Source organism: Pristiophorus japonicus, chromosome 11 (assembly GCF_044704955.1).
Source record: "Pristiophorus japonicus isolate sPriJap1 chromosome 11, sPriJap1.hap1, whole genome shotgun sequence".
Lineage (NCBI taxonomy): Eukaryota > Metazoa > Chordata > Chondrichthyes > Pristiophoridae > Pristiophorus > Pristiophorus japonicus.
In genome coordinates this window covers 171,284,219-171,311,386 of record NC_091987.1, presented here as the reverse complement: position 1 = coordinate 171,311,386, position 27,168 = coordinate 171,284,219, and the positions used below count along the sequence as shown (strand labels likewise).

The following is a 27,168-nucleotide window of genomic DNA, read 5'->3' as shown; positions in this document are numbered from 1 at the left end:
CTTACTGCCCACTCACTTAGTCTATCTATATCCCATTGCAGACACTTTGTGTTCTCCTCACAGCTTTGTATTGTCAGCAAACTTGGATACATGACACTCGGTCCCTTCATCTAGGCCATTAATATAGACTGTAAATAGCTGAGGCCCCAGCACTGATCCTTGCGACACCCCACTAGTTATAGCCTGCCAACCTGAAAAAGACCTTTATCCCTAAATCTGTTTTCTGTCCATTAACCAATCCTCTATCCATGCTAATACATTACCTCTAATCCCATGAGCCCTTATCTTGTGTAATAAGCTTCTATGTGCTTGTCCACAGATCCCTGAAAGTAATAGCCAAAGTGGATAAGGTGGTTCAGAAGGCAGAGGGAATGCTTGCCTTTATCGGCCGAGGCATAGAATATAAGAGCAGGGAGGTTATGCTTAAATTGTATAATATTTTGGTTAGGCCACAGCTGGAGTACTGCATGCATTTCTGGTCGCCATATTATAGGAAGGAGGTGATTGCACTAGAGAGGGTGAAGAGGAGATTTACTAGGATGCTGCCTGGAATGGAGAATCTTAGTTATGAGGACAGATTGGATAGGCTGGGTTTGCTCTCATTGGAACAGAGGAGGTTGAGAGGAGATCTCATAGAAGTGTACAAAATATTGAGGGGCCTGGACATAGTGGATAGTAAGGGTCTATTTACATTGGTGGGGGGGGGGTCTATTATGAGGGGACATAGTTTTAAGGTGCTTGGTGGAAGGTTTAGAGGGGATTTGAGAGGGGGCTTCTTTACGCAGACGGTAGGGATCTGGAACTCGCTACCTGGAAGAGTGGTGGATGCAGAAACCCTCACCACTTTTAAGAGATGGTTGTATGGGCATTTAAAGTGCAGTAACCTGCAGGGTTACTGACCTAGAGCTGGTAATTGGGATTAGACTGGGTGACCTTTTGTTGGACGGCGCAGATATAATGTTAAGTACTGCAGGGAGAGGGTGATCTCCTGGACTAGTTTCGATCGCCTGGATGGATCGGAAAGGAATTTTCCCAGATTTTTTTCTCCCTAAATTGGCCTGGGTTTTATCTGGTTTTTGCCTCTCCCAGGAGATCACATGGCTCCAGTTGGAGTGCAGAATGTTTCAGTATAAGGGATGTCGCAGTTGTGTGAGGCGGCTGGTTGGGCTGGGTGCTCTTTGCCTTTCCGTCATTATTCATAGGTTTATATATAACCTTTAGGGCTGCTGAGCAAAGGCCATGCGGCTCTTTGTCAGCCGGCGCAGACACGATGAACCGAAATGGCCTCCTTCTGCGCTGTAAATTTCTATGTTTCCATGTGGCACCTTATCGAATGCCTTTTGGAAATCCAAATATACTACATCCACTGGTTCCCCTTTATCCACCCTGCTAGTTACATCCTCAAATAACTCAAATAAATTTGTCAAACACTATTTCCCTTTCATAAAACCGTGTTGACTCTGCTTAATCATGTTATAATTTTCTAAGTGCCCTGATACCACTTTCTTAACATTGGATTCCAGTATTTTCCGACGACTGATGTCAGACTAACTGGCCTTTAGTACCCTGTTTTCTCTCTCTCCTTTCTTGAATAGCGGTGTTCCATTTGCTACCTTCCAATCTGCTGGGACTGTTCTAGAATCTAGGGAATTTTGGAAGATCAAAACCAATGCATCCACAATCTCTGCAGCCACCTCTTTTAGAACCCTAGGATGTAGGCCGTCAGGTCCAGGGGATTTATCGGCTTTAATCCCATTAGTTTCTCTCGTACTTTTTCTCTACTTATATTAATTACATTAAGTTCATCACCCTCATTAGACTCTTGGTTCCCACCATTTTATGTATGCTTTTTGGATCTTCTACTGTGAAGGCAGATACAAAATATTTGTTTAACGTTTCTGGCATTTCGTTATTCCACATAGTAATTTCTCCTGTCTCAGCCTCTAATGGACCAACGTTTACTTTTGCTACTCTCTTCCTTTTTACATACTTGTCGAAGCTCTTACAATCTGTTTTATATTTCTTGCTAGTTTTCTCTCATTCTATTTTTCCCTTTTTATCAATTTTTTCATCCTCCTTTGCTGGTTTCTGTGGCCGTCGAAGGGCCGAATGGCCTACTCCTGCACCTATTTTTTATGTTTTCTATGTTCCTATTCCTCAGGCTTACTACTATCTTCGCAACATTTTAAGCTTCTTTTTTCAATCTAATGCTATCCTTAACTTTTTTTGTTTGCCACGGATGGATAACTTTTCCTGTGGAGTTTTTGTTTCTCAATGGAATGTATTTTTGTTGAGAATGATTAAATATTTCTTCAAATGTTACCCGCTGCTTATCTACTGCCGTACCTTATAATGTATTTTCCCCATCTACCTTTGCCAACTTGCCTTACATACCTATGTAGGGGAAATTGTGAGGGTTAAACCAAAACTAAAAATAACTTTCGGCAACTGGAAGACTGGGGCAAAGTTGGATTTCACGTTAAGAAGACAGAGCAGAGAGCAAAATAATCTTCAAGGAGTATGAGAATAGATTGATTTCCAAAACAGAGGCTGCAGTGGGAGCAGTGTGGCTTTGCAGGAGTATGTCTGCAGATGTGTGGTGTTTAGAGAATGCTGATAGCAGGATGGTGAGCTTTCTGTTTCATGTTGTTCTCTCACTGAGCTGCAGCCGGCCAGCTGTGGGCTCAGAGCTGAGGAGAGGTCCCAGATTGCAGTCATTCTTTTTTCCAAATATATTTCAGTGTAAACACATGAGCCGCAAGGTCTGGGAGGTTATGGGAAGAGGAGGAAACAGCGATTGTAATCTGTTAAAACGCACACACTTCCCCAGAAGAGAGACAGAGAGAAAGAAAAAACAGAGAGACAGAAAAAAAAGCAGAAACAAGATTGGCGTCACATCCGCCTGATCCAGTGCAGAAGGGGGGAGATTTAATTATCTGGCTGGTGGCGAAGGGAGTCCTCACTGACAGCAAAAAGCTGAGTGTTTGGGAGATTGAGCCCTGCTTTAAGTGTTGGAGGAGCCTATGAGTTGGGCTGGAAGTTCGATGCGACTCAAAGCCCACCCAACACACACACACACACACACTGAGAGAGACGCCCTGAATCAGTGAGTGACTGAGCCTGGATCAGTGAGATCTCGCCACACACCACAGAGATATTGGAGAGAGAGAGAGAGAGCAGAGCACCATCCAACTCCCAAAGCGGTCACACGCCCAAAAGTTGGTGCATCAACTGAGTTCAGCTTTGTTGCCGGGTCTGTCCACTCCTGGGTGTGTGCCGAGGACCATGAAGGCGGCGGTTGACCAGCCGACTCTGACTATCATTAAGACGGAGAAAGCTGATGGTGAGTTTCAAAGCGCGGGTTTACCCGCCTCTCTTCACCCCCCCCCCCCCCCCCCCCCCCGGGTGTGCTGTATATTTGTGAATGGGACAGACTGCGAGCTGTCAGTCGGGCGTGGGCAAGCAGGGAACCGTCCTGTCGCTTTGTGTCCGGGGCTTGGGGGTCGCTACCCTGTGGGGCCGAGCCTGCCAGTTCCTGGTTGCATTATTTCTTAAACAAACGAGCCGATTGCCGCAGGTTAGATTGGGCTAGGTTTGTGTGTGTGTGAGAGAGCTTTAAGTTGGCGATGAGCTGGGGAACTGTCACTGGGATCAGACTTGAACTACCTGTTGCACCAAGAACCAGCAAAGGGCTTTACTCAGCACAGTGACAGGCTGGAAGGAGAGTGAGAGGACGCTGTGCCCTGCTCTCAGCTCCAATCTCGCCCGTTTTAAGCAGTGTGAGTTGGGTTTTATGGTGGCAGTCTGATTGTAGCCCCAGTGTGTGCGTTCACTGCTCTCTGGCTGCGCTCCAAGCCCTGCTTCGCATCTTTATTGGACTGCAGCTCTTAAAGACACCGATCCAATGGACGCAGCTCTGGGCGATATTGCACTTAACAGCCTCCACTTCCCAGAGAGTTGCTGTTATACATTAACCTCTTCCTGGCCCTCTCTGATTTACTCTGTGTGTATGTGTGTGTGTGTGTGTGTGTGTGTGGGGGGGGGGGGGGGGGCGGGAGCTGCAGGGGGAGTATGTTACAGTGAGGGGAGGGTGGGGGGTCCCAATACTTCTGATGTAGGTGTGTCTGAAACTGGCAGTGTTGTGAGATGGCCATGATGGACTAACGCTCAGGATTTAATGCCTGGGATTTGATTGTAAAATGACAGACTGTAATACAATCTACAAATGCACACGGTGCGAGCGGCGACACTGCAGGAGTTGTTGGAGCCGGAGTGTCAGGGTGTCCCTGCTCTGGGTGGGGGGTTTGCTGGTTGAAAGGTAGCGGTACAATACAGGAATGATTCACCCTGGGTGATAATCTTTTCTTAGTCAGGACGTAAATGGATGTGGGAACAGCAACGCCCAAATCACGCTCTCAGCACGTCTCTCCAGACTATTACTTTTTCGGGAGCTGGCATGGAGAGAAATCCGCCAACAATTTCTCAGCCGATGGGAGAAGGGAGGCGCAGCGATGTTCCTGTCTGAGAGCTCATTTTAATGTAGGTTTCTATCCAGATTGGGGGAGGTTTGGTTCACTTGTGAAATTCTGTTTTTTAAAAAAACCTCTCCCCTTAACAAGATTTCCAGGAACATCTTCCCCAGTCTTGCTCCGTTTTATAGTCTGCCCAGCACTGTGTGGGAGTTTGGCTTATTGTTCAAAAACATGCGCACAGTCTCCTCTATCTGACTGCGCTGTTTTATAGAAACGCTAGTTTTCGATCGAGCAGCCCGCTTTCAATGTGTGCTGAGACCTTCTGGGGAAGGTGCAGAGAGAGAGAGAGAGAGATTAATGCTGCCTCCAGTGACAGCTACAGACTTATTCACCACTGAAGAGAGATTAGCAAAAATTAAGGGTGCAGGCACAGGGGCTCTGGGCTTCAGTAAATGTGCATGTTGCATGTTGCAAAGCGTCTATCGGCTGTTGCGAGTTCAGGCTGCCTGTATCCCACCGCGGCATCAGACCAAGGCAAGGCAAGGCCACCCAATCTGCCTTCTCGCTCACTTTTCTGGCTGCCTTATTACTGACATCACATCCGAAAGCTGGCTTTAATACGCAGCCCAAAATAGGCTCAACCTCGGGCTCATTAGCATACAATAGCATCGCCTGCATTCCCGCAAAGTGACTCCACCCTCGGGGGGGAAAAGGACAAAGCGGTATATTACAGGCGGATAACTGGCAGTCCCAGAAGCGGCTGTATGTTCCTCCCAGCGAGGCTGCCTGTGGCTGCGGTGCCACGCCAAGCCTCACCGCACACATCTTTCCGCCTTCACCATGCTCACCATTTAGCAAGCCTCATATGACAGGGTCTTGCCGAAGGATTGCCGGTGGGCGGGGGGTCAGACTATTGGGCTGGGACCAGCTGACTGGTCTGAACAGTGGAAATAAAAAAAAGACTTGCATTTATATAGCGCCTTTCACGACCACTGGACGTCCCATGAAGTACTTTTGGAGTGTAGTCACTTGTAATGCAGGAAACGCCAATTTGCGCACAGCAAGCTCCCACAAACAGCAATGTGATAATGACCAGATAATCTGTTTTAGTGATGTTGATTGAGTGATAAATATTGGCCAGGACACCAGGGATAACTCCCCTGCTCTTAATCGGAATCGTGCCATGGGATCTTTTACATCCACCGGAGAGGGGCGACGGGGCCTCGGTTTAATATCTCATCCGAAAGACGGCACTTCCGACAGTGCAGTGGGACTTGAACCCACAACCTTTTGACTCAGAGGCGAGCGCAGTCCCCACTGAGCTGACAAAGTGTCCGTCATTGTATTGAGTGGGTGCAGGCACTGACTGGCAAGGTGCAAGCTGCATTGCACTTCTCCTTTCGTGTGGTAGTAGCAAAGCAAATCAAATGTCAATATCTACGCCAGATATCCAGGCCAAAGCTGGCTAAAGGCCAAAGTGTAACAGCGCGGATAGCTTGTAGGCTGCCTGAGGATTTCCCCTGAGTGCAGTGCTCAATGATGTGCTCCAGGGTCCGATCATTAGCTCCACAGTCGTGTGATGGGGAGGCTTTAATCTTCCACCCATGGAGAAGGTGGCAGCATCGACCGTGACCGGTTCTGAGGCGGTTGATGGTTGCCCACTGTTTGTGAGGAAGGTTTGATCCTTCAGGTTGTACTGTGGGCTCCTCTATAAGGAATCCATTCCGCATGCCGCAGTTCTTCCAAGCATTCCTCCCTCGGTCATCGAGGCTGAGGGGAGATCGCTGAAGGGCTTCAGCGACGGTCCAAAATGGCCTTCGAGATTTGGATTGCACTGCCCCAGAGCATCCGGAAATATCAGTGACATAAGACAGTTATTACACTTAAAACTTCACCTGTCGACTCACAAATGGGTTGCATACTTAATGTGAAGACGTGCATTAGAGTCTTTTGTTTTGCTTTTCCTTTCCTGTAGACATTGGAGCCAGCAGTTCACCAGTACCCCAGACCAGTGACCATTCCTCTTCGTGTGAGCCCAGAAAGTGTTGTTTATACATTGGGGGGGGGGAGGGGTGTCATAGTTGAGCCTCACCCTAACCTCATCCAACATTCAGACATGAATACAAGAGCATAGAATATAAGAGCAGGGAGGTTAGGGGCTTGAACTGTATAAAACACTAGTTAGGCCACAGCTGGAGTACTGCGTGCAGTCCTGGTCACCACATTACAGGAAAGATGTGATTGCACTAGACAGGGTACAGAGGAGAGTTACGAGAATGTTGCCTGCATTGGAGTATTTTAGCTATGAGGAGAGATTGATAGGCTGGGTCTGTTTTCTTTGGAACAGAGGAGGCTGAGGGGAGACCTTATTGAGGTGTATAAAATTATGAGGGGCCTAGATAGAGTGGATATGAAGGACCTATTTCCCGTAGCAGAGGGGTCAACAACCAGGGGGCATAGATTTAAAGTAATTTGTAGGAGGTTTAGAGGGAATTTGAGGGGTCATTTCTTCACCTAGAGGGTGGGTGGAAGTCTGGAACTGACTGCCTGAAAGGGTGGTAGAGGCAGAAGCCCTCACCACATTTAAAAACTACTTTGATGTGCACTTGAAATGCCGTAACCTTGGGGTTAGATACAGAGTAAAGCTCCCTCTACACTGTCCCATCAAACACTCCCAGGGCAGGTACACCATGGGGTTAGATATAGAGTAAAGCTCCCTCTACACTATCCCATCAAAAACTCCCAGGGCAGGTACACCATGGGGTTAGATATAGAGTAATGCTCCCTTTATACTGGTCAGGTATTGTCTTTGATTAGATTCAGAATAATTCTCCGACAATATCTTGTCACTGTTCCTTAACCTCCATGTTGAACTCCCGACTGCACCAATGTGACATGCCTACCAGCAGCAATAATTCTGACCTCTGAATGAGAGGGCCAATTAGTGTTGAATTAAGGGTATCTTTGTGCTATGAGCGCTGGGTTGAGACTGCCCGTTGTTTTCAATACAGCTCAAATTCAACATTGTTAAATCCCAAACATTGGGGATTGAGAGCTACTTCAATCAGGGAACCTTTGCAGATGTAGCATAGGAACAGTGTCAGGCAGGACTAGACCGTTGGTCCACCCAGCCCTCCTATTCACAGTCGCTTTTCTCATTACCCTGAATCCCATTTGTTGACAAGAACCTGTTTAGTTCCTTCTTGAAACTTATTAACATTTCTTGATCTACCCTCCATGCTCGTAACCTGTACCACATATTGACCATCACTTTAGTGAAAAAGGTCCGCTGCATTGGCTGTTTAATTTTCATATCTTTAATTTGTAAATATAACCCCTTGTGCTTACATTCTGTGCACGGGGCAGAAAAGCTTACTTGTGTCCAATTTGTCCAAACCTTTTATAATTTTAAACACTTCCATCATATCCTCTCTCAGCCTGCTCTTTTCAAGAGTGAAAAGACCCAGGGTAGTCGATCTTTCCTGGTGCATCATTTCTGTTAGTTCAGGGATAACCGTGGAGCCCTTCTCTGTATCCCACCTTGTTTGCATTGCCTCTCTGCTGCTCATAGTACTCTGATAGCAAAGCAATGTGATGTGAGCTTTACTCTGGAGTAAAATTGACCTGCCGGGTCTCCTGAATCTCATGGTGTGATAGAGACTGTTTGGGTTAGATCCCATCATTTGACTCGGCTGGTCCGAGTTTTCTGGAGTGATATTGATTAAGTTGACATGGCTTCAGAGGTCATTGAAACCATCCGTATGTTGAGCAGTACAACATTCACCAGTTCACCAGTACACAAGTACCCAGTCCACCAATATACCAGTAACCAGTTCACCAGTACACAAGTACTTAGTACAGCAATATACCAGTAACCAGTTCACCAGTACACAAGTACCCAGTATACCAATATACCAGTAACCAGTTCATCAGTACACAAGTACCCAGTACACCAATATACCAGTAACCAGTTCACCAGTACACAAGTACCCAGTATACCAATATACCAGTAACCAGTTCATCAGTACACAAGTACCCAGTACACCAATATACCAGTAACCAGTTCACCAGTACACAAGTACCCAGTACACCAATATACCAGTAACCAGTTCACCAGTACACAAGAACCCAGTACATCAATATACCAGTAACCAGTTCACCAGTACACAAGTACCCAGTATACCAATATACCAGTAACCAGTTCATCAGTACACAAGTACCCAGTACACCAATATACCAGTAACCAGTTCACCAGTACACAAGTACCTAGTAAAGAAAAAAGAAAGAAAGACTTGGATTTATACAGCGTGTTTCATGACCACCGGACGTCTCAAAGCGCTTTACAGCCAATGAAGTACTTTTGGAGTGTGGTCTGTTGTAATTGTAGGAAACGTAGCAGCCAATTTGCACACAGCAAACTCCCACAAACAGCAATGTGATAATGACCAGATAATCTGTATACCAGTAACCAATATACCAGTTCACCAGTACACAAGTACCCAGAACACGCAGTAACCAATATACCAGTAACCAGTACACGAGTGCTAGGAGGGGGAGGGAGTTTATTTGGATCAATTTCCAGCTGAATATTCTGGTTTCATAAATAACGGTGTAGTGTTTTATTTTAATGACATTACTCTCTAACTGTGATCTCTTAATTCATGGCGTAAATTGAATAAAGTTCCATGTAGTAAATGAGACTCATGTGCTGTTGATTAGTTGATATAATTGTGCTGGAATGTCACTGTCCATGCAGTCGGCCCAGGCAGATTCCATATAACCACAATTTAGAAAATGAGAGCAGTTAGTCATTTCATTCTCATGTTCATTAAAAGGAAAGAAAAAGTGAAATACTTGTGTTCGTTATATGTGGGGGAGGTTTTCAGTGTTCACTGTCGGAGGGATTGAGGTCTGGAGTCTGGAACGTGTATTTTCATGAATGGTGGAGAGGGATGGGCTGTTCACTAGGGGGTGACAAAAAGTCTTGCAGACTTGGAGGGGATGGGAATAGGAATCCTGTATCTTTTTCACATGTATTGTGTACTCAACTGATGGCTTGTTTTTGTACCGTTGGAGGCGTATCTTGCAAATAAGACATTAAACCAAGAGAAAACCTCGAGTAGTAGTCAGTAATCCTTGTTGAAGAGATGTTTTTTGATAGAATCTTTCAACACTCAAAAAGTAATTCGTGTTGCAATCAAATCAAAATCTGCCCTCTTAGGTGGATGTAAAAGATCCTACGGCACTATTCAAAGAAGCGCAGGGGAGTTCTCCCCAGTGTCCTGGCCAATATTTATCCCTCAACCAACATTCCTACCATACAACAGTGACTACACTTCAAAAATACCTTATTGGCTGTAAAGTGCTTTGAGACGTCCTGAGGTTGTGAAAGGTGCTATAGAAATGCAAGTTTTTCTTTTAAGAATAAAAACAGATTATTACATAGAAATTACAGCACAGAGACAGAAGTCCATTCGGCCCCACTGGTCGGTGCCGGTGTTTATGCTCCACACGAGCCTCCTCGTACCTTTCTTCATCTGACCCCACCACCATAACCTTCTATTCCTTTCTCCCTCGTGTACTTATCCAGCTTCCCCTCAACCTATAATGAACATGCATCTGTGTTAGTCGTCTCAACCACTCCTTGTGGTTACCTGGTTATTTATCTCATTGCTGTTTGTGGGAGCTTGCTGTTTGCAAATTGGCTGCTGGGTTCCTTACATTACAACAATACACATCAAAAGTGCATCATTGTTAAAGAGCTTTGGGGTATGTTAGGGTATGTGAAAGGCTCTATGTAACTGCCAGTTCTTATTATTATTGATAAATCTAAGGAGGGCCAAGGTCGTAGTGATTGAAATGAGTAGGTGAAAAGACCACGTCATTTGTGAGGTGATTATAGGACAGCAAGATGTTCCTCAACAAGGTCTCACAGGTCGGCGGCCCCAATCTATGAGGACCATCAGCAGCAGGTCGGGGCCTTAAAGGAGGAGCAAGGTGGAGCATACCACTTCAAGGTACAGCATGAACTGGTGCAGGAGAGTGATGGCTATGAAGAGGGCGACTGGATTGGACGTCACCAAAATCCAGGTCACTGATTGGAGCGTGGGCAGATTCAGCAGCGGCGGCAAGTTCGGGGCGAAGGAGCGACGTGATCAGGGCCCAGGAGAGGCATGAGTTTGGGGCCCAGGAGAGACGAGAGTTCGGGGCTAGAAGAGGCAAGGGCCCAGGGGCAGCACGGGCCAGCCCACACTGCAATATGTGTGCGCACTAGGTCCATGCAGCAGAGCAGGTCTCCAGTCGTCTTGGTTAACCCTTGCCACTGGACCAAGACCTAGCTCTGTCAAGCCCGTGTGGTGGCTGGTGTGCAACGGGCATCACACGTTAAAAAAATCCACGCACAGGCATCTTCCACCCTTGAGGATGTAGTTCGGGATCTGGAATATTAGGTCCTTCATTGAAACACTTGTGAACTCATCCCTTTTTGATACGAGGGACTGCCTATGATGATGATAGGACGGCAAGATGTTCCTCAACAAGGCTTACAGCGATTGAGTGCAGGTCAAACTCTTTCCTTTTCTGTTAGCTAACACATTTTGAGAAGCCAGTGTCACATGAACTCTAGCTAGCTGACAGATGTGCCTTCTCTCGGTTTCATGACCTGACATACACCCTCTCCAAACTGCAGACAAAGCTTAATACTGTTATAAGCAGACACATTCCCAATCTGGAGCCTGGTGCTTGTGCATTTCTCCTCTTCCTTCTTCCCCCTTTCAGGTGGATGTCCGAGGGTAGCTCTTCAACCACTCTTCAACCTCACATCCTCAAGGAGCTTGCAGGTTCCCAGTCGGTCTTGTAGGACAGATGTAAATTCTTCAGTATTTCCAATCTACTTTAAAGGGGCGTAGAAGGTTTTTTCTCATTGATCTCGGGGCCTAGAGATTCCAGAGGATGAACATTTCTAAGTGAGCAGGAATTGTGCTGTAACCTTGAGTGGATAAAGTGGGGGAACTGTTATCATTGGTTTCAGGGGAAACTCATGGAGTTCAGGTGAATGATGCAATATTTAATATGTAGAGGGGTGTTATGCCATGTAATACACAAGGTACTATTACACTGTTATGGTAGAAATGTCATTTTAAGGCCACAAAGCTTAATTGTTATGAAGTAAACACAATTTTACGTCAATTAGAGTTTAATTGTTGTTTGGTGAGGGAATCGCAGGTTGGAAAATATAGTATCAAGCTCCAGGTCAGAGGCATCTAGCATTAAATGGTGTTCTTTATTTAAACCATTGTTTTCCATCTCTAACAAAGTATGATATGCTGAGTGTGGTGAATATAACATGCTAGACACAAGGGAGGAGAAATTGGTCTCCTTTGCGCCTCCCGACAGCACCTCCGGGGGGGGCACTAACGGTGCGACCAGGCGCGGCGAGAATACCGACACCCACGGATAGCCTTGTGGTAACCCCTAATGCCACCATCTCCTGCGCCCCGGTACCTCCCCAGATACGAACATTAGTTCCGCCCCCTGCAGCATTGCCGGGCATCAGCATTGGCAGCTGCAGCAGGCATTGTGAGGGAGGCCGGCCACTCAGGGAGTGGGATTTAATGGTATTGCCGCTTGGGTAAGTGAAAAACAAGTGTCCCATCAAACACTCCCAGGGCAAGTACAGCCCGGGTTAGATATAGAGTAAAGCTCCCTCGACACTGTCCCATCAAACAATCCCAAGGCAGGTACAGCACAGGGTTAGATACAGAGTAAAGCTCTCTTTACACTGTCCCATCAAACACTCCCAGGGCAGGTAGTAAAGCTCCCTCTACACTGTCCCATCAAACACTCCCAGGGCAGGTACAGCACGGGGTTAGATACAGAGTAAAGCTCTCTCTACACTGTCCCAACAAACACTCCCAGGGCAGGTACAGCACGGGGTTAGATACAGAGTAAAGCTCCTTCTACACTGTCCCATCAAGCACTCCCAGGGCAGGTATAGCACGGGGTTAGATACAGAGTAAAGCTCCCTCTACACTGTCCCATCAAACACTCCTAGGGCAGGTATAGCATGGGTTAGATACAGAGTAAGATGTTTCTGCACTGTACAATGTCAAATTCAAAGCCAAGCTCCCTCTGCTCGCAGCATCAGGGAGAACATGTCCAATTGCTATTTCATGAGTCAGGGATTCTCTGGCCTGTCAGAGAGCAGTTGCCAGTTACAGCCACTTCTCTGGCCCAAGGTGAATGAATTTGGGGACTAAGACACATGGTTCAGTCAAGAAGGAGATTTATTCTCTAACTAGTATGCTTAACCAGGGAATGATTGATGATGACAATGGGAGCGGGAAGTAAGAACATGTTCTATTTCTCCATGCCAAGATCCCACCCCTTGGACACACGATCCACTGTTTGTGGGATGACGGCTGGAAGATTTGCAATGTATAGCAGTGGCATTTAGCTGGTACCCATGGTGCAATCACCCCATGTTATGGGTTCCGAGGTGAGACTGTCTAGGATGTGCTTTCACACTTTGTTACATCCTATGAACCCTGGCAATCGATGGGAGCCTTGTAGCCACTCCCAGATAGCCATTAAACTGGTCGAACATGGGGATTTGCTGCAGACCCGATTCTGCTCCTCACTGAACATGTGTTGGCCTTGATGTCTGGAGTTGCATTGTTATTTCTGATTGAAAGCCTACAATAGTGAGGCAGCTAGTGATCAGCATGACTATGATAACCATAATGTCTAGTCAGTGCATTTCTGGGTAGACGGAAAAGGCATCTTCATTGTGATTCCTTATCTCTTCCCCTCCCACCCTCAGTGTGTAAAATGGGAACACAGGAGCAGGAGGAGGCCATTCAGCCCCTCGAGCCTGCTTCAATTAGATCATGGCTGACCTATACCTCAACTCCATTTACCTGCCTTAACTACATATCCCTTGATACCGTTGCCTAACAAGAAATCTATTGATCAGATGCATCACATGGTGAATTACTGAGCCATACAGGCCAGTAGAACCCATGTTTACCCCTGTGACTGCTGTGTAACCAACTGCAGTTAGAGGGGTACTGCATTTGCCGTAGTACCCTAAGTCAGGCAGGACACCCGCCCTCACCCTTGCTTCCGATCCAGCCTGCTGGAAAGTGTACGTTACGTGTAACAGGGTCAGGCTCAACTCTGTTGCCCCCGGCCAGATGATTACACCACTGATGTTTAGTGCCCAGAGTCCATGGTGAAATCTGGCCACATGGGGGGGGGGGGGTGGTGTAGGGGGTGGAGAGAGAATGGAGGCCCACTCTAGAGGGAAGACCATCCTCAGGAGAGAGGGCATCATATGGGAGGGTAAATGAGGATAAAAAGCTAGGATGGTCACGCAATCCTGGTCTGAATGTGGATTAGACAAATCTAAAAAGCAAATCTGGTGTGGGTTTATGGAGGATACTGTGGGCAGAGTTTGCAATGCTTCACACACGTATCAGTCTCTCAGCGCAGTCTACAGAAGGGTTTATAGGGATTGACGTAAAGTAAACAGTTTCTTGTGTGGGTGTGCGAGATGGTCCCATTCCAAATGGTTCACAAGTTTATCAAAACTCAACATAATCAGTTCCAAGTAAAGCAACAGAAATGGGTTTAGTTCTGTAGCCAGTGAGAGCCGAGGAGGCTGTGTAACCCTTTCCAACGCACAATCTTTCAAGAATTTAAGATTAACGTTTAAAAAATAATTGAGTTCAGTAACATTCTTTGACTGAATTTCTCTGTGTGTTTATGTTGAAACAAGAAACCAATTTTCAATGCTGTGTCCAGAGATGTAACTCCCATGACACAAAGCCTGATAGCAACCCAGCCCTGGAACTTCATTATCCTGTTGGTTATTCAACAGAATGTGGAGAAGCTTGTCAGGGCTGTGGAGTGTCTCAGTTTGCTGTTAGCTGCTTGAATCACGGCCATACGTTTACTGTTCTGTGAGCAAATGGTACGAATAATTCAATTATTGGAGTTGTTCCATGCTTTTATATGGTGAAGGATGTGGAACAGATTCCTGGTTAGCTTATTCTGGCAGTCTTTGTACAGAATGCATTTCGAGGACCAGGCCCATCTATATATTCATTTAACAATCTCATGCAGGGCACACACTTGATGTCCCTAAACCTAATTTCCTGTTGGCTCGATTTTTTGTCACTATTTGCTGTTAGCATTTACTATTGTAAATTGCTATGGCAATTTTGACAAGTCAGTTGTCTAGATGTAGTTGCAGGCTCTGGCCAGTAGGTAGCTCTGTGGAGCAGGCTTCTCAAGTCTCTCTCCCAATTCCATCACCATCTTGCACATAATAAAACTCCAACCGTTAATTGACCGTGCAACACCACAGGCAATTTAGGAACAGTATCCTGTCTTGTGGTGGACTTTGAGGAACAGGCTTAGATGAAAAACAAAATGACTGATAAAATTTTGGGCGCTCATGATTGCAGTGGCTGGACAGTTTAAGGAAAATGAATAGGTAACGACGTACTGGTCTATCCAACCTGTCCCACACAACTGCAGCGCCTTGTGAAACACAATAGCGACACACCCCACCCTACCCGGAGCCATCTAATCTCCCAGGAGATAAAAACCCAGGCTAATTAGGGGGAAAAATATCTGGAAAATTCCTCTCCAATCCCCTTAAGTGACCAAAATGAGTCCAGGAGATTACCCTGACCCAGAATATCTGTCGCTTGTCCAAGGCCATCTCCGCCCCAGCCAGAAACAGGTCCAGCTCTCACTAGAAGGAATACAGTGAATCAGCGTTCACCTCACCAACCGGCAGCCTGTTCCATGGGCCCACTATTCTATGGAAGAGGAAGAACCTCCCAACATCTAGCGCGGTTCTGCCCTCGGCGGTGCGCGCACTGATGACTCACTTAAAGAGGCTTCGGCAGTAGCTGGATGGATGTGCTCACCGCCGGAAAAATGCGCAAGGGCAATTGCGCGAATGACGGCCACTCCGCAGAAACTCGGCGGCCATGCCCCGGTTCCCCGTGGCCGCTGCGTTCCGGCGACCAGAGGCCTTAACGAAGGGGGACAATATCGGCCCCATTCTCTTCTAAACCGCGACAAAAATCATCATCCGAGCCCACGCTGCTCTAAAGTATCGAGACACAGCACATTGTTCCGATCTGATAACTAAAATATTTTAATCTGGAATTCGGAAGTAAACATACAGAGATTGGGAGGCTCAGACTTTGGAGTTGCAGTGTACTTTTCAGTGAAAGGTTGATGGCAGGGGAAGCAATTTTATGGAAGTATGGTATGCCAATTTATTGGGTGTGAAATTCGAGGTTGTGATAGGGCTGACAAAAGCTGGGACACGCTCTTTTCCCTGTAGAAAAAGACAGTCACGTCCTGGCCCCATCAGGAGGGATTTCAGGATCTACTTTACTTTCCCTCCGTGCGCTCCTGTGATGAGGCACTAAGTTGGAGCCTTGCTGATAATGACTGACAGCATGCAAGAGTACAAGAGAGGCTGAGGTGTGGAGGATGCTCAGGTGCAGAGATGGGATCTGTGCAATATTTTGTAGGTCAGTGAATTCTCACTTGGGCCACATGAAAACTTTGGTTAGCTGTAATGTCATCTTTATTCTGATCTGCAGGAAGCCGTGGCCTCAGAGAGCTGCCATTTCTTTAACTAGGTTAAACGTACTCGGCATCTTGTCACGAGAGATCTATGTAAAGAGTTGTACAATACAGGGGAGACCTATGATTTTCAGCCCCCCCCACACCCCCATCCTCAGACTTTCTCCCCTCCCCATCCTCAGATTTATCACCCAGATTAAAACGCCCTTTCCACTGCAGGTTCTGCTCCTGTTTCAGCCGCGGCCTCATTTGCTTCTTTGCAGCTTTGAAAGCTCCTCGCTTCCCCTCCCCGCATGGTGTTGGTCTGTTGGTGGGGAACTCACAGTTGTTGCTGGGATGGTATTGGATTGATTGATTAAAGATCTGTAGTGCATTGGATCATCTCATTCAATTTGGACTCACAAGAGTAATGTGCAGTGTTTGGCCTATAATCTGAACATTGTATCATTAAAGGCACTGAACTGCTCTTCATGCTAGGGAATCTGGGTGATTCGGTTCCTTTGCCTGATTTGCTGATTTGGGGATTTTTTTTAACATAAATGCCATGGAATCTACAGCATAGAAACAGGTCATTCGGCCCAACTGGTCCAAACTGGAGTTTATTCTGCACGCAAGGGTCCGTGTGAATGTTGTGTGTTTCTGTGCTGACCCAAGACTACTCTAAGTGGAGGAAGAGCATCCGGGAGGGCGCTGAGCACCTCGAGTCTCGTCGCTGAGAGCATTCAGAAACCAAGCACAGGCAGCGGAAGGAGCATGCAGCAAACCAAACTCCACACCCACCCTTTCCCTCAACCACTGTCCATCCCAGCTGTGACAGAGACTATAATACCCATATTGGACTGGTGTACACAGTCACCTAAGAACATAGTTTTAGAGTGGAAGCAAGTCTTCCTCGATTCCGAGGGACTGCCTATGATGATGATGAGTAGAGAGACAGTCGGGGTGAGTTGCATTCTGTAGATACTACTGTTAAACCTCAATGTTCATCGTGATATGTTGCAGAGCGACCCTGGCTATTATTATTTGTGGGATTTCATTGAAGCCCAATAGTTGGTGTTACTGTATTCACTTGAAATTTACGAAAGGATATACTTGCTTTGGAGGCAGTTCAGAGAAGGTTCACTAGGTTGATTCCGGGGATGAGGGGGTTGATTTATGAGGAAAGGTTGAGTAGGTTGGGCCTCTACTCATTGGAATTCAGAAGAACGAGAGGTGATCTTATCGAAACATATAAGATTATGAGGGGGCTTGACAAGGTGGATGCAGAGAGGATGTTTCCTCTGATGAGGGAAACTAGAACTAGAGGGCATGATCTTAGAATAAGGGGCCGCCCATTTAAAACTGAGATGAAGAGGAATTTCTTCTCTCAGAGGGTTGTAAATCTGTGGAATTCGCTGCCTCAGAGAGCTGTGGAAGCTGGGACATTGAATAAATTTAAGACAGAGATAGACAGTTTCTTAACTGATAAAGGATTATGGGGTATTGGGGAGCGGGCAGGGAAGTGGACCTGAGTCCATCATCGGATCAGCCATGATCGTATTAAATGGCAGAGCAGGCTCGAGAGGCCGTATGGCCTACTCCTGCTCCTATTTCTTACGTTCTTAAATGTGAAAAAACACCGATTTCGGTTTCTGTCCTTCAAAACGTGAGTTTTGCCTGTGGAGAGTGTTTGAGGTGGTCTGTGCCGGTGTTTATGCTCCACACGGGCCTCCTCGCACTCTAATTACCTCTCCCCACCTTGCTCCTGTAGCCCTCATTTGTCTCCTACTTAAAGTGAGGACTTAAAGATGCGAACAGATCCCACAGCATTAACCTATTAGTATCAGTCCAATTGGCCCCGATACTTTGAATAATAACTCGGAGGGGTTTGTGAATTATTGGGATAAATATAAGTTGGAGGTAGGTGCTCTGTATTTAGCATCCATGCTCTTGGGGAGCTAGGAAAATGGCTATCCAGCATCTTCTACTGTGGACATTTAAATGCGTTCAGCTATTCTGCCCTACCATGGTTGAACAGCTTGCCAGCATTTACTGGCGAGAGTCACAAAGCAAGAATGAGTTGGGTAGTGGTATGGCCCAGGATTGTGGAACCTGCTTCCCATCAGGAGAGCAGAAATACTTGAGGATAAATCTCCATTGAGATGTGGCAAAGCTCTATGACATTCTGGCTGGAATTGTGCTGGGAACACCTCGGGGCAGTGGCCCACCTATCTGTCCAATGGCCCCCCATGAGTGGTCCTTCAGCTCGTTCCACCTATTACCCTTCTCCTTCTGAAGGTGCTGAATCATGTTGGGATACACGTTCCACAGACAGAGCAATCTTCAGGTATCTCACCCAAGTAGTCATTCTTAATGTGTGAGCCAATGAGTTGTAACAGGTTATTTGACTGCAGAAGGCATCATAGTCAAGTCCCATGCGATCCACGTCCTGCATTTGCTTTCCTGCAAGGGCCACTGGACAGCGAGCAGGAGCAAGAACTTTGGAAGATTTTCCTCGCCCAGTCCAGGAAGAGTAAGGCCAGCTGTAGTGGCCGACTGCTGCTCTGGGCCATGATAGGTAGCTCGACTGGTCATCAAACCTCTAACCCTAGTGTCACACTGGGTAGGGGAATCTCTCTGTTTTTAAATTAGGTCTACGTTCCTTCTGCACTGCCGTTTTGAGGGCAGCGTTTCAATCGATGTGTTAGTGAGTTGGATCCTATCGCAGGCTTCTCCCCGCCTCTTGCTGCAGTCCAGCTCTGCCTCCCATGGATTCTTAGCAAGTTATTTTCAGTATCCAGAGCTACTCCACTGAGGCATTGTTCACGCTGCCCCAGCGGGTTTGTGGTGATTGGTTCTAGGCAGGAGTTGGAACACAGAGAGACCGGCTGATATTCCTATCCTCGAGTTCTGTCTGCTCAGGGTGAGCGAGATTCTTTCGTCATCTTCGTTTTGAATTTTTGAAGAATTTTTCTTGAATGTGGAAAATCACACTGGAATAAGACGGAAGCCACAAGGTAATGGGAGCAACATGGTTTTGTTACTGGACGAGTAATCCAGAGGCCTGGGCTAATGCGGGTCCATGAGTTCAAATCCCACCACGGCAGCTGGGGAATTTAAATTCAGTTAATTAAATAAATCTGGAATTATAAAAAAATACAATGTATCAGTAATGGTGACCATGAGACTACCGGATTGTCGTAAAAACCCATCTGGTTCACTGATGTCTTTTAGGGAAGGAAATCTGCCATCCTTACCCGGTCTGGCCTATATGTGACTCCAGACCCACAGCAATGTAGTTGACTCTTAACTGCCCTCTGAACTGGCCTAGCAAGCCACTCAGTTGAACCAAACCGCTACGAAGAACCGGTTTAAGAAGGCGGCTCACCACCACCTTCTTGAGGGGCAATTAGGGATGGGCAATAAATACTGGCCTAACCAGCGACGTCCACATCCCAGGAACAAATAAAAAATCCGAGCACTGGAATGTACCAACTTTGTTGGGGGAGGGTAAACAGCAATGGCGGGAGGGGTGTGCTGACCTCACATTCCAGGCCAGTGAAACCATGCACTGGGTTTTGTAGCAGCTAGTTTGGATTGGGATTGGATCGAAGCAGGTCTCTGCACTGAAGCAAGAAACAGGCACCCTCCGTGCCCCAGATTGTTCCAGCGTTGGCACTGGGTTATTGCTGCTAGTTAGTCCTCAAGGGACCTGGACGAGCATCCTATTAAAATTCAGGGTTACTTTCTCTTGGCTGAAGCTACAGGGTCCCACGGTCAAACAGAAACTCATTAATCCCATGAAGGTCAAGTTGACCGCACTCGCTGATCTCCTCTGGCCAGCTGGACAAGTGTTGGGTGTTGCCAGCTATATCCACTCATGCTCCAGGCAGCTCTGGACCTAGACATCCAGCACTATTCCTCATACCCCCTCGTCCTCATATTCCCGGATATTGACTGTACCACGAGTGCAGAGCCAATCAAACCACGCTGTGAGATGAAGCATACTTCACGGCAAGAAACTGTACGACATCTTCCAAATTGTGATTGCCCCAAACCCACTTAGAGGTGGTTCTAATAATGTTAAACTGTGACTCCGTCACTACTTGGGAAAATGAGAGTTAGCAAGCTGGGATTCAATCAGAATAACCCCAGTTTGAACTTGCTTTACTTTGCTTTTCAAAGATTCCACAGCCTCGTGGCTGCCGGTGTTACTGGCCGAAGGTTGAGTTCGTGATGGGCTGGCTTTAGTCACCATACGCTGAGCCCCTGATGTAACCTGGGATTACGAGAGTGGCCCATACCGTGTGATCTGATGCATGTTACTTCCCCTGCTTGGTGTGGGTATAATTGTGCTTGTTCATGAATCCACTGCATTGGATAGAAACATAGAAAATAGGTGCAGGAGTAGGCCATTCAGCCCTTCGAGCCCTTTGCACCACCATTCAATAAGATCATGGCTGATCATTCCCTCAGTGCCCCTTTCCTGCTTTCTCTCCATACCCCTTGATCCCCTTAGCCATAAGGGCCATATCTAACTCCCTCTTCAATATAGCCAATGAACTGGCATCAGCAACTCTCTGCGGCAGGGAATTCCACAGGTTAACAGGTTTCAACTTTGCTCATTTTGGGGCGGCAATGGTGGCGGGGCGGCAAATTTTGGATCGGAACAGTTTGTGCCTCAGTGAGCAAAATTGGGCAGCTCACCAATGCAGCCATCACACTGACTCTCAACTACACACAGTGCCTGGAAATTACTGACCGTTTGATCCTGTTTCATACCTTGCGATACGAGTCACAATTATTTCAACGTTTGAATATCTGCATAGTTCCCATTCTCTGGAAACTTGCTGAGTTCTGCTTTTCTCAATGGAATTATTTTGTTTTTCATCTGAAATTTTTTTTTGTTAATTGTTTGCTCTGTTTGGGACTGATATCGCAAAATTATCTGACAGGATCGGATAGAAACTGAGACACCTTGAAATAAAAATGGTGCTTGGGGGTGAGGTAGATGTGGGCTACGGTGGGGAGGAAGGGAGAGAGAGGGAGAGAAATAGAGAGAGCGGGGGAGCGAGAGAGGGAGAGAGAGCGCGGGGGCGCGGGAGAGAGAGAGCGAGAGAGGGAGAGAAATAGAGAGAGCGGGGGAGCGAGAGAGAGAGAGAGAGAGAGAGCGGGAGTGCGGGAGAGAGAGAGAGAGAGAGAGCAGGGGAGCGAGCGAGGGAGAGAGAAAGCGGAGAAGCGGGAGAGAGGAAGAGGGAGCGAGATAGAGAGGGAGAGAGCGAGAGAGAGTAAGAGAGGGAGAAGGGGAGAGAGAGTGAGAGAGAGGGAGAGGGGGAGAGAGAGAGAGAGAGCGGGGGAACGAGAGAGAGGGAGAGAGAGAAAGAAAAATAAAGACTTGGATTGATATAGTACCTTTCATGACCACCGGATGTCTCAAAGCACTTTATAGTCAATGAAGTACCTTTGAAGTGTAGTCACTGTTGTAATGTGGGAAACGCGACAGCCAATTTGCGCACAGCAAGCTCCCACAAACTGCAATGTGATATTGACCAGATAATCTGTTTTTTTGTTATGTTGATTGAGGGATAAATATTGTCCAGGACACTGGGGATAACTCCCCTGCTTTTCTTCAAAATAGTGCCATGGGATCTTCGACGTCCACCTGAGAGTGAGCGGGAGAGAGATAGAGAGAGAGAGAGAGCGAGAGGGAGAGAGGGATAGAGAGAGATGGAGAGAGACAGGGAGAGAGATAGAGAGAGGGAGAGGGGGAGAGATGGAGAGAGAAGATGGAGAGGGAGAGATGGAGAGGGAGAGAGAGAGAGCGGGAGAGGGAGCGAGATGGAGAGGGAGAGATGCACACTCACACACTGTAGCAGCAAAGTGTTTGCAGTTTGTACATTGAGATTCAGCACTTAGCTCTTTTCGAACCTTGTGTGTCTGGGCGATTTTATATAGCTCTCAAAGCCGACAGACAAGGAGCCCTTTGATGCCAATTGATTGAGGACAACCAGCAGCTACTCAGTGTCCGAGGGGGGTGCTGGAAACAGAGCCTGCAATGTGTCAGACCCTGACCTGCAGCCTGTCCCTGGCTCAGTTACAAGGGCCAAGTCACCCGGGGTCAGACTCGGGCAGGGTTTTGCCCTCAATCACATCTTCTTACATTGAAGCTACTGTTCTCTCATTAGCTGAAGGTATGGTGCGAGTTTGGGGAGGGAGGTTGTCCCCTGGGGTGGGGGTGGGCTCCACATTCTCAGCCTGTACAATGGCGCTCTAAGACGGCAGAATGGCTCTTGTTTAATCAGAAAACAAAAATCGTTCTCTTCGAAAGGAATTGATTGCGAGGAAACAGATCGGTCCCCACCCTCCCTCCCTCCAGCCGAGTGCACTCCCTCACCCTCCGTGTAATGGCATTGCCTCATGGCTGGCGCGCCCCAAGCTCCTTGTGCATAGCTTGGAGTTCCTGGGACTTGGGGGGCTGGGAATAATATTTGGCGATATTGGGAAATGTGCTGAATCGTTATTGAAAAGGAATCACGCTGCGATAATCTCAGCAGCTCGATCACTGACAGATGGACAGTGCCTGGGAGGAGCGATTGGGAAGGCAAGGGGTGACGGATAACCCTGGCCATGTTCGGAGTGAGTGAACAGATACAGGGCCTGACTGCAGCCCTGCAAAACGACACAGTCAGACATTCTATTCCTGTCAATTGGAGTCTTTGCAAAATATACTGTCAACTTTATGAAGTAACTTCCACTCTGCAGCAGGAAATCTGTCAGGGGGTTATTTTAACCTTTTTTTTGTGTTGAGTTCTTTTTTCCGAACTGCTGGGAATATTCCAGAAGCAGATCATTTGGATAGTGTAGTTATTTAAAGCTGCCTCACCAAGCCCTATTTTGTTAACATCTGGATACATGACCCTGTCCATTACTCCGAACAGCTGTAACTCCAGCCCTGACCACTCCCGTTAACATCCGGACCGGACCCTGTCCACTCCCGTTAACATCCGGACCGGGCCCTGTCCAGTCTCGTTAACATCCGGACCGGGCCCTGTCCACTCCCCTTAACATCCGGACCGGGCCCTGTCCACTCCCGTTAACATCCGGACCGGGCCCTGTCCACTCCCGTTAACATCTGGACCGGGCCCTGTCCACTCCCGTTAACATCTGGAGTCCAGGCTCTGACCACTCCCGTTAACATCCGAACCGGGCCCTGTCCACTCCCGTTAACATCCGGAGTCCAGGCTCTGACCACTCCCGTTAACATCCGGACCGGGCCCTGTCCACTACAGTTAATATCCGGACCGGGCTCTGACCACTCCCGTTAACATCTGGAGTCCGGGCTGTGACCACTCCCGTTAACATCCGGACCGGGCCCTGTCCACTACTGTTAACATCCGGTTGGGCTCTGTCCACTACCGTTAACATCCGGACCGGGCTCTGACCACTCCCGTTAACATCTGGAGTCCAGGCTCTGACCACTCCCGTTAACATCTGGACCGGGCCCTGTCCACTACCGTTAACATCCGGACCGGGCTCTGACCACTCCCATTAATATCCGGACCAGGCCCTGTCCACTACCGTTAACATCCGGACCGGGCTCTGACCACTCCTGTTAACATCTGGAGTCCAGGCTCTGACCACTCCCGTTAACATCCGGACCGGGCTCTGACCACTCCCGTTAACATCCGGACCGGACTCTGACCACTCCCCGTTAACATCCAGACCGGGCCCTGTCCACTCCCGTTAACATCTGGAGTCCAGGCTCTGACCACTCCCGTTAACATCCGGACCGGGCCCTGTCCACTCCCGTTAACATCTGGAGTCCAGGCGCTGACCACTCCCGTTAACATCCGGACCGGGCCCTGTCCACTACCGTTAACATCCGGACCGGGCCCTGTCCACTCCCCGTTAACATCCAGACCGGGCCCTGTCCACTCCCGTTAACATCTGGAGTCCGGGCTCTGACCACTCCCGTTAACATCCGGATCGGGCTCTGACCACTCCGTTAACATCTGGAGTCCAGGCTCTGACCACTCCCGTTAACATCCGGACCGGGCCCTGTCCACTCTCGTTAACATCTGGAGTCCAGGCCGATCTTGGTTGTGGTGCAGGACATTTTGTGGTGGGGGAGAAAGAAAGCAATGCATTCTGTTTTTCTCCCGACGGCCTCACAGAGAGAGAGATTCTGGTTTGTGTCTGAGATCTGAAGTCTCGAGCATGCTGTCTGTGCACAGTAACCATCACTCACTCCTCATTAAACAATGCCCACTGACATCTCTCTGGCTTTAACACATGTGTCTGTATCAGTCTTTCTCCATTTAACTTGCCAAATGATTTAGTTGATGCGACTGTTGCACTCTGCTGTGAAGTTGTCCCTTGTCAGTGACATCCCATGAACGTGCGAGAATTTGTTTTGAATCTGACCGCATCCCATCGTCTGGTACCTGTCCGGCTCACCGCAAACAAACAAGCTGGCAGCAAAACGGGTTCTGCTCAAACAGATCATCCAAGTAGCCAGTGTCTGTTGATAGTTTGGCACTGATGGATGCGATGGATTCCTCCCACCGAAGGAAACTAATCCTTTACCACAGAATGTCCAAGATTGGCCAGAGCTCCAGATGTTAACAGGAGTGGACAATGCCCGGACTCCAGATGTAAACGGGAGTGGACAGAGCCCAACTCCAGGTGTTAACGGGAGTGGACAAGGCCCAGACTCCAGGTGTTAGTGGGAGTGGACAGGGCCCGGATTCCAGGTGTTAACTTGCGTGGACAGGATCCGGACTCCAGATGTTAACAGGAGTGGACCGGGCCCAGACTCCAGGTGTTAACGAGGAGTGGACAGAGCTCGACTCCAGATGTTAACGGGTGTGGACAGGGTCCGGATGCCAGATGTTAACGGGGAGTGGACAGAGCCCGGACTCCAGGTGTTAACAGGAGTGGACAGTGCCCGGACTCCAGATGTTAATGGGAGTGGACAGATCCCGGACTCCAGGAGTGGACAGTGCCCGGACTCCATGTTAATGGGAGTGGACAGTGCCCGGACTCGAGATGTTAATGGGAATGGACAGAGCCCGGACTCCAGGAGTGGACAGTGCCCGGACTCCATGTTACTGGGAGTGGACAGTGCCCGGACTCCAGATGTTAACGGGAGTGGACAGAGCTTGTTATTGTGTGCAATCTGACACCTGGCTAATCCCCTGTGTGTTGTGACTATGTGACCAGAGACATGAACGTGTTGTGAGCTGTTTTGCCAACGCAGCCTTGTGAAACCTGCCGTGAAGGTTTTCCTAAATGATCGGACCAAATGTTGCGTGTCCCAGTTGGGATGTTGTACTGCGGTAATGGACAGGGGTTATCGGTGAAGGACCTTCGTTCTCTGACTTAGATTGGATGGCTCCATTCCCAGGCACAGCAGCAGAACTCACAATAGTCCATAATATCCGCGTTCCTGACGTGTGGCTGTGTCCGAGTTTGGGATTTATCTTGCTTTGAGCGCAAGCGGTGAACGACCAGCAGCTCAGCAATCTGGAGCAGCGAGACCTCCCAACTCACATCTGCCTGCGTTCCCTCAGAGCTAGAAGACCGAGCAGTGTGGGCTCAGCCGCTGTTTGCTCAAGACCCAAACCAACAATGTTGCTGCAAAAGAGAAAAAGACTTGCCTTTATATGGTGCCTTTCACGACTGCCGGACATCTCAAAGCACTATACAACCAATGCAGCACTGTTGGATTGTCGTCCCTGTTGTAATGTGGGAAAGTGTGAAGGAGAGTCGCTGGCGATGCTGGGTTGGTGGGAGGTTTGCCCGGGGATTGTTGGTGAGGGGCTGCTGTGTGTCCTGGGTTCTCTAATTAAAAAACTCCCAATACCCAGTTGGCCAGTTTCACAGAGATCTCTTGTTGAAGGAATTTGAAATGAAAAGTTCTTCTTATCTGTTAAATATTCTCATATTTATAATCCCCCCTCCCTCTCTCCTCTCCCCCTCTCCCTTCTCTCCCTCGCTCTCCCCTCTCTCTCTCCCCCTCTCCCCTCCCCCTCTCCCCTCCCCTTCTCTCCCCTCCCCCTCCCTCCCCTCTCCCTCTCCCATCTCTCATCTGCTCTTTCTTGCCCCCTCTCTATCTCTCTCCCCCCTCTTTCTTTTTCTTCTCCCTCCCTCTCTCCCTCTCTCTCTCTCTAACTTTCTCTGTCTTTCTCTCTCCCCTCTCTCTCCTTCTCTCTCCCCTCTCTCTCCTCCCTCTCTATCTCCCTCTTTACCTTTCTCTCTCTCCCTCTCTCTATCCCTCTCTCACCCCCTCTCTCTCTCGCTTCCCCCTCTTTCTATCCATTGCTTTCCCCCTCTCTCTCTTCCCCCTTCTTCTCCCCCTCTCTCTCCCCCTCCCACTCTCCTCATTTCTTTCCCCCTTTCTCTCTCTCCCTCTCTCTTTCTCTCCTCTCTCTCACACTTTCCCCTCCTCTGATACTACTGTCTCTTCTTCCTAATCTCAAAATCCATGATTCCAAACACTGAGGTAAGATTCACTTTGATGGGGCACAGAGCAGGTGCTGGTCAATCGATCACCCATTATTCATGCTGCTCAACTTTCCTTTCCATTGTCAATAATCCCGACTCACTGCACCATCTCCTGCTGTACCACGTGCTGTCCTAGAACCTCACGAGTGTGGACTGACTCGGGCTCTCAGCCTTCTCCCCTCTCTACAATCTACAGGCTCCATAGCCTAATCTTGGTGTCGCTAGATTACTTATGGTGCTGACCTGCACTATAGGCCTTGGCCCTTCACCCTGTGTCTAAGTAATGTTTACAGACTGACACAGAGAGAGAATGCGTGTGTGTTCAGTGACTGTGGTCCATCGATTCCTGCTCAGCCGGATGGCAAAGGGGTCCACAGTCGGAAGGTACGTTCTTCACAATGACAGCATTAGGGAAAAAGAAAGAAAGACTTACATTTATATAGCACCTTTCACAACCACCAGACGTCTCAAAGTGCTTTACAGCCAATGAAGTGCTTTACAGCCAATGAAGTACTTTTGGAGTGTAGTCACTGTTGTAATGTAGGAAACACGGCAGCCAATTTGCGCACAGCAAGCTCCCACAAATAGAAATATGACA

At 48.0% G+C, this 27,168-nt stretch overlaps 1 protein-coding gene across 2 annotated transcripts in view; it reads left to right on the top strand.

Moving 5' to 3' along the window:
* The window catches only part of ets1 (v-ets avian erythroblastosis virus E26 oncogene homolog 1), a 115,053-nt gene that overhangs the window by 45,277 nt on the left and 42,608 nt on the right, over positions 1-27,168 (top strand). Inside the window, exon 1 of one of the 2 annotated variants that reach the window (XM_070894263.1) lies at positions 3,051-3,343. The exons of the other annotated variant lie outside the window; for it this stretch is intronic. Within the exon in view, the coding sequence (XP_070750364.1) occupies positions 3,286-3,343 (58 nt within the window). The 5' untranslated portion in view covers positions 3,051-3,285. Of the gene's footprint in view, positions 1-3,050; positions 3,344-27,168 lie in introns of those variants that run through there. 2 annotated transcript variants of the gene reach the window in all.